General features: G+C 39.3%; 1 protein-coding gene across 1 annotated transcript; it reads left to right on the forward strand.

The window, feature by feature from the left end:
- Positions 1 to 3,630: 3,630 nt before the first annotated feature.
- csrp1b (cysteine and glycine-rich protein 1b) lies at positions 3,631 to 7,337 on the forward strand. The gene is made up of 6 exons (XM_027147138.2): positions 3,631 to 3,778; positions 4,244 to 4,353; positions 5,021 to 5,189; positions 5,317 to 5,446; positions 5,641 to 5,734; positions 6,752 to 7,337. Exons 2-6 carry the CDS (start codon positions 4,245 to 4,247, stop codon positions 6,826 to 6,828), a joined length of 579 nt encoding a protein of 192 aa, XP_027002939.1. The 5' UTR covers positions 3,631 to 3,778; position 4,244; the 3' UTR covers positions 6,829 to 7,337.
- The last annotated feature ends 738 nt before the right edge of the window (positions 7,338 to 8,075 follow it).

The raw sequence follows: 8,075 nt of genomic DNA on the forward strand, positions 1-8,075 counted from the left end.
TTACCAACCCCAGTCAATTTGCACAGGTTGGGGAGGAGGGAGGACCCACTGTGCAGGTTATGTGGCGGGAGAGGACAATGGCGCACATTCTGTCAGGATGCAAGACCGCATTGACGCAGGGGAGATACAGGTGGCGCCATGACAAGGTGTTGTCAGAACTTGCAGACATCCTGGAGCAAGAAAGGTGAAGAAACAACCAGCCAAAGTAAGATCATTGCTGAGCACCATTGCCTTTGTGAAAGAAGGCCAAAGACCTGTCGTCCACAGCCAAGCTAAGCAGAACCTTCTGCAGTCAGCCAAGGGATGGGAAATGGAGGTTTACCTGTGGAGGAAACTCCACTTCCCCGAAGGCGATACTGGTTACAACTCTAAGGCCCGATATCATCATGTGGTCTCCGGATGGAAGGAAGATCATCATGGTGGAGTTGACGGTGCCATGAGAGGAGGGCTGTGAGGAAGCTGCTGAGAGGAAAAGAGCCAAATACCAGCAACTTGTTAAAGGTTGTCGGGATAAAGGGTGGACATGTTGGTTGATGATGGTGGAAGTAGGATGTCAGGGATTCCCAGTTCAATCTGTGTGGAATCTATTAAAAAAGGTTGGACTGAGAGGTCACTTGAGGAAAGCAGCTGTTCGTAAGCTGGGGGAAGCGGCAGAGAGAGCCTCCTGTTGGCTCTGGCATAAGAGAGAGGATACAAGCTGGAAACTTGGAGGAGAGGGGCAGTGACCTGGCCAGTCACTGCTGACCCACAAACTGGAGGGTGTTGCGGTTAAGGGTCGAAACAACAAGTGAAGGTTGGGGACCACCTCACGACCTCACCTCCAGGCCAAGGCTTCATCCATTAGAAATGGATGTATGTTAGCATCGTAGATGTATTATATAACTGAATATATAAATATAAGTACACTTTTGATAACCTATTCCCTGTGTCATGTTGAAGGCATTAATACAGCCTTGCAGTCTGATTATTTCTGTCTGTCCTGATAATGAAGCTGTGTTTGACACTTCCAGTTAGGGATAACTTTTCATCACTGATAGAATTTTGTCAGATTTAATATCTGTGGTGGCCTGATAAATCGTTTCACATGGTCAAATTTGCAGAGCATCTCTCTGACTTTTTATTGAGGAACAGCTAAATCAAAACAGTTATTAACAGTAGAGAAGCATTCCAGGAGTCCTGGGTTTCCTGGAACTTTTGGGTGTGATCAAACAACTCATGGAAGCATAAGAGAGGTCAGAGGAGACATTATCATGCTGTGGCTAGGCTAACACATATGGCTGAGGAGCAGATCCTCACCATCAAAGAAAAGAGAACCTAGAGTTTCCAGCATAGGCATCATGGTCCGGTGGAGAAAAGTGAAATATGAAATATGAAGGTGCCTGAATGACGTGGGACGTGGTAAAGGCGTTGTGTTACTGATCGGAAGGTCATGAGTTTGAATCCCAGGTACAGCAAGCTGCCCTGCTTGGCCCCTGAGCAAGGCCCTTAACCCTCAATTGCTCAGTTGTATAAATTTAAATAAAATGTAAGTCACTCTGGATAAGAGTGTCTGCTAAATGGCAGAAATGTAAATGTAAAAATTAATGAGATGGTAGAATCGTCTGGGTGAAAATGGAAATAAAAATGAAAATTGTTTAGTCCTGAAAGTCTGAAATGTGTTCTTGTGCCCATCTAACCTGTTCATATGAGGTGTAGTTGAATCACCCAAATGCACCCTATATTCCAGCTAGGGATCCTAGAGCAGGTGTAGGTCGAGGAGCATGCCAGTGAGTAGCATAGTGGGTAAACTACTGAGGAGGAGGTTGTCACTGTGAATCCCAGGTCCACCAAGCTGCCACTGCTGGGCATGTGGGCAAGGCTCTTAATATCAGTTGTATAAAATGAGATAAAAATGTAAGTCGCTCTAGATAAGGGTGTTTGCCAAATACTGTGAATGAGGTCTGTTGGTGGTTTACACTGGGTTTTATTGGGATAAGTAAAAAGAGTTCTTAATGTCATTTAAACATTTGATGGAAAATATGGCAGCTGATTTTGGCATTTCAGTGATCAAATATCAAATCCTCAGAAAAGCAGAATGGCTGGTAATGTTTGAGTTACTTTTTTTTAAGCAGTCTGACTAAATGTACAACAATGTTTAAGTTGGCTCTTTACTTAAAACTATATTTGCAGGCAGGAAGGTATGGACATAAGGTATGAAATGAAGTAGGTTAAATAAATCATTCTCACATTATGTTCATGTTTTCTGGCTCATTTTGCCTGTTTTCATTCATTTCATTTCATGAAACGCGATAACATTTACAGGCTAAATATGTCATTGCATATTCTGTTCTGATGCTTTTTATGTGTAAACATTTACTTAGCTCTTTAGAACAAATGCCCCCATACTAAGAGTACATGATAAACTAGTCCTTGTTTGGACTACGGTATTTGCAGCCATATTATTGCTAAGAGTCAATTTAGTATAGAGATGTTTTTATATCTTTGTGAGGACAAAATTATCTTTGACTTTGTGGGAATATTTGACTGTCATTAAGCCTAAAGAGAAAGCTGCTTTTTTCACTTAAAAACTTTTTAATGCAGCTTCTCTCTCTCTCTCTCTCTCTCTCTCTCTCTCTCTCTCTCTCTCTCTCTCTCTCTCTCTCTCTCTCTCTCTCTCTCTGTCTCTCTCTCTCTCTCTGTCTCTCTCTCTCTCTCTCTCTCTCTCTCTCTCTCTCTCTCTCTCTCTCCCCCTCCCTCCCTCTCACTCTCTCTGGCCAGTTTAAATATCCTTCTATTTCAAATGAAATGTGGCTGCATCCAAGTGTTTGGTTTGTCACCAGAGCATAAATCAGGTTCATGCTGTAGACTAAATGTCCTGACATGTAGTTGAATCTGGCAGATATGAATATTATTTCCTCTTTGTACTGTTATACTCTGTACTCAGTACTGTAGTGTACTGTTAAGAACGCTAACTGTCTCAAAACCAGCTCTCACTCAGCTCGTTAAAATATTTTAATTTACAAACTCTTAATGACAGCACAAAGCATAATGAAAGGTTGTGTCCTCTGAATATTTGAATATGTCAGCAAGGAATATATAGTAGCAAAACAATTTATTCTGGAATGGTTATCCTGTGTGACTGGAGTGAACAAGCATATCTATGGTGTCCTGTGGAAAGAGTGAGTAAGTGGATGTGTGTGTGATGGACTCATGCTGACTCGGTTTCACATAACAAACACCTTGTATGGAAATACAGACAAACCTCTAGTACTGATTACACTAACACAGCAGGAGGTCTGCTGGTCATGCTATGCTATGTTATCATGTAATACTAGGTCATTTAGGCATAAGACTAATGAAAATCAATCCTCGCTCATTGATTATTATTTATCCAATTCTGCTATAATAATTAGTGGTTGTCTATCTGATCTATTTGAGATAATCATAACTCATATGTATGAAAAAAAAACATATAAAAATGAAGAAATCATAAGGAACTAGCTTTAGGAGCTTTATGCAAAGCCAATTTAGGAAGGCAGTATAGCTGTGGTAAATCACCAAAAAAAATAACTGTGAGAGGAACCAGATGAAGACTGGAATGAGAGAAATTTGCGTCATTCCAGGGAGTTGCCTTTTCTCCCACTCTCTCCCTCTCACTCCCTCTCTCTCTGTCTATTTCTGTTGTCCTGCCCACTTTCTCCCTCCCTGTCCCTCTGATATTACCATGAGCAACGGTGAACTTTTCACAACTCTAACTCAGCTGCATCCATTTACAGCACTAACAACACACTGACTGCAGGTAAGTGACATTGATGCTCCACATATTATATTCTTCCAGTGTCTGTTCATGTTATGTATGGACCATATAATCTCAAATGCTGTACACTACATTTTGAACTTCAATATTAATTTCTTTGTATGTGCTGCCATCTTGGAAAGATTAATAAATACCATAAATCAGATGGATGTGTGTGCATACACTGTAAAATATGGCTGAGCTGAGGCAAAATTATTAAAATAAAAAAGTCAGTGTTACATAAACTATGTCGTTTTTCTAGTTTATTCTGAAAATCACTGCTCATTTCCATCATTTTCCTAGATTTGTTTTGCTGTATATATTTTACCATGTTTTCTTGCAAATATTTGACTTGGTTGAATGTGTGTGTGTGTGTGTGTGTGTGTGTGTGTGTGTGTGTGTGTGTGTGTGTGTGTGTGTGTGTGTGTGTGTGTGTGTGTGTGTGTGTGTGTGTGTGTGTGTGTTTAGGATGCCCCTCGGAGGGGGAAACAGGTGTGGCTGTTGCCAGAAGACTGTGTACTTTGCAGAGGAAGTCCAGTGTGAAGGGAAGTATTTCCACAAGTCCTGCTTTCTCTGCAGTAAGTCACCAGCTTCCGGAAATTGTTTATAATAGGCAAGGCTTCCTTTCTGCTTATTATTGTTTAATCAAATTTAGAATCTCTAAAACATCTATGGAGACAGATGGAACGCCTTGAATTATTAAGTTGCCTGTGAAGAAGACTAACATCTTTACTTTACACAAGTGTGCCCATATTAGGAAGTCAGAAGATGAACGTCATTTTGTTGGTGGATGCCTTATATGGGACTCTAGTGTGTGCCTGTCCTCAATACTATATCTGGATTAGACACAACATTGTTGCAGTGATATAAACTAGTGTCTTGAAACTTGAACCAAAAATGGTTTTTTTTGTTTTGTTTTTGTAAGAAAAGAATTTTTACAGCCCAGAGACTCTAAAGACAAAATAACGCTTGACTGAGAGGCAAACATCACATGCTGAGTTATACAAGTATTTAGGGCAGGTTTCATGTACAATGAGGCTGACAACATGCACTGGCAGTACAATGCTCTATCTGTATCTTGAAAAACAACTGACCTGATTTTTCGAGCAGGTTATGGAAATGATGACCACCTAAAAATACAGTTTGAAACTGCATTTTAATACAGTAGACTCCAACATCTCACTAAAGGACATGACAGTGTACAACTGAACAGCTGTCTCTCTTCTCTGTTTTGTTTCCACTCAGTGGTGTGCAGAAAAAATTTGGACAGCACCACAGTAGCTGTACACGTGGATGAGATCTACTGCAAATCATGCTACGGCAAAAAGTATGGTCCAAAAGGCTACGGTTATGGTGGTGGTGCTGGAACCTTGAGCATGGACTCAGGTGAAGGACTGGGGATTAAACCTATGGAGTAAGTGGAGGCACTACATAATGACATTAATATTTATTAGTGATGAGCTGAGGCTTTTAAATGGACATATTAACATAACCGTATCAGTTTTTTGTTTAAGCCCTTTTATTCATATTTTTTTATATAGGCAGGCGCAACATCAACCTACCAACAACCCCAATGCCTCCAAGTTTGCGCAAAAATTTGGCAGCTCGGATGTATGCCCTCGCTGTGGCAAAGCTGTTTATGCAGCAGAAAAAGTGGTGGGAGCTGGAAATGTAAGTGACATCTCTGATGTTTTTATTTTAATTAATAAATACCATGATGCTACTGTATGAACTAAAACATTTATTAACTTAATGTAAATGCAGGCATTATAATGGAAAGACAATGTCGACTGGAAGATGGCCCAGGATTTAATGGGTAAAATTATGTCGCGTGAGAGGTATTTTTTGTGTGCATCTTTTTCCAGTCATGGCATAAGAGCTGCTTCAGGTGTGCTAAGTGTGGAAAGAGCCTGGAGTCCACCACATTAGCTGATAAAGATGGAGAGATCTACTGCAAAGGTGAGCATCTGTTGAACTTTTTTACAGTGTGCAGGAAATTGTATCATGTTAATATATCAAATATCCCAGCATTTTGTAATCTTGTTCTTAGAGTACATCTGTGTTTATGATTCAGTTCCAGGACTCAAGAATCAGTTAATTAATAACCATGAGATAAAAAAAAAAGTTTTGTTAGAACAAGAAGCCCATTTAAACCTACAGTATGGTATTTTGATATTCCTGTACCAATACCGAAAATATTGTGCTTTTCCATTTTGATTCTGTTCTAATAACAGAGTAAACTGAATAATATGGAGATAAATATGTCACAGACCTGCCATCCTTTACACATGTTAAGTGAAGTGACATACAGCTAAGTACGGTGACCCATACTCAGAATTTGTTCTCTGCATTTAACCCATCCAAAGTGCACACACACAGCAGTGAACACACACACACACACACCGTGAACACACACCCGGAGCAGTGGGCAGCCATTTATGCTGCGGCGCCCGGGAAGCAGTTGGGGGGGTTCAGTGCCTTGCTCAAGGGCACCTCAGTTGTGGCCGGCCTGAGACTCGAACCCACAACCTTCGGGTTACAAGTCAGACTCTCTAACCATTAGGCCACAACTGCCCAACTGTTGCATAAGAGCACTGTATTTTTTAGTTAAAAAATATAATAAATGAGTTTCCTTTTCCCTAACAATAAAAACAGCAGGCAAGTCAATCTACATATGAATAAGGGATGATTGCCAGGTCTCCAATTACATTATTACATTATCACAACTTGAGAGCTCCACCCCTTTCCACCCTTTTCTCTATCGTCAGTACTGTCATTTTGACTCATGAGTTAATTAACAAGAAATACAATATCTCAGGATATTTTTAACTTAGCTAATAATAGACAAATGCATAGTTAAAATCCCTACAATTTATTAATGATGACCCCATAACCCCAACCAAAAGACTATGTATTATTCTGGGATTATACCATGGATTTTAAATGTGTAACGCTGTTAATGCTTTGGATTTACAGGTTGCTATGCAAAGAACTTTGGGCCGAAGGGTTTTGGGTTTGGCCAGGGAGCAGGAGCACTAGCCCATGCCCAGTAAAAAAGCAGTACACAAGACCAAGAGTCTGCTTGAGCTCTCTGCTTTGATTCCTGCATACTACACCTGCCACATGCTTGCAATTTGCACAAAGAAATGCTTTTAAGCCTTTATCTATTCATTAAAAGAGCATTAATTTACATGGACTAAATTACAGAAGCAGCATGACTACACTTTTATTTATGGGTTTATCAAACAGCCGAAGTTTTCATACTGTTTTATATCTAGTAGGGTTTAAATGTTCTTAATGAATCTTAAAAATAATGAGAGGTTAACATGCCTTTAAAACTGCTACAAAAAAAAACTAATTTATTAAGATGACTATTCTGGTTTCACTGATTCAGCAGCAAGCCACACATTAGTACAAATTACAAATTTATGCCTCTATGGTACATTTATGAATTAAACAGAAACATGTTACATGTCTAATAGTGAAGAAATTAAGTGTGGATAAAACTCTTTAGACTGCTGTAACCTTCCTACACAGATGCATGATAAACACGTGCAGATGACCTGATTGTTTATTTCTGACATCATTTAGACATCCAAAAGCAGTGAGTGTTGTTGATGAACAATGAGGGATTATGTCTCTGAGCACTGACAGGGAGCATGCTGCCATGAAGACACAGACACATGAAAGAGTGAAAGACTACGTGCTAAGTGACAGGCTCTCCTGTGCTAATCTCAAATGAAATACTTGTAAGGCAGGTTTAAGTCTTTAGATATACAACAGACCTCAGTAAAAAAAAAAAAAAACACATCAATAGCAGATTTGTCTTCACTCAAAAGGTAAACCATCACAGTGTTGTGTGTGGAAAAAAAGTGGAGAGTGCTTTGCCACTAGAGGGGGTCCTTATGTGTACTGCTCAATGTTCATGCCCCTTGTTGCTTGTATAAAGGCTGAAACTAAATTAAATCAAATCAATATTTGGTGTGGCATTAGTTTTCTCAGGTACAGTGTCATGCAGGTTTAAAAAAAAAATTATGCACATTTTGGCTTTCATTTATATCTCTATCTATACACACACACACACACACACACACACACACACACACACACACACACACACACACACACACATTATATATATATATATATATATATATATATATATATATATATATATATATATATATATATATATATATATATATAATTACATATCTCTACAAGTCCCGGATAGATTTGTTTTTAGATAGACAGATTTGTTTTTAATTTATTTAATGCTACATTTCTGAATCTAATGTTG

This window comes from Tachysurus fulvidraco, chromosome 5, assembly GCF_022655615.1.
Source record: "Tachysurus fulvidraco isolate hzauxx_2018 chromosome 5, HZAU_PFXX_2.0, whole genome shotgun sequence".
NCBI lineage: Eukaryota > Metazoa > Chordata > Actinopteri > Siluriformes > Bagridae > Tachysurus > Tachysurus fulvidraco.

What these genes read in the sequence shown, in the direction of transcription:
- csrp1b (XM_027147138.2), top strand. Translation starts at nt 4,245, where the DNA reads ATGCCCCTCGGAGGGGGAAACAGGTGTGGCTGTTGCCAGAAGACTGTG. An exon ending in AAGTGGTGGGAGCTGGAAAT is followed by an intron (nt 5,447 to 5,640) that starts GTAAGTGACATC and finishes ATCTTTTTCCAG; the next exon opens with TCATGGCATAAGAGCTGCTT. An exon ending in TGGAGAGATCTACTGCAAAG is followed by an intron (nt 5,735 to 6,751) that starts GTGAGCATCTGT and finishes TTGGATTTACAG; the next exon opens with GTTGCTATGCAAAGAACTTT.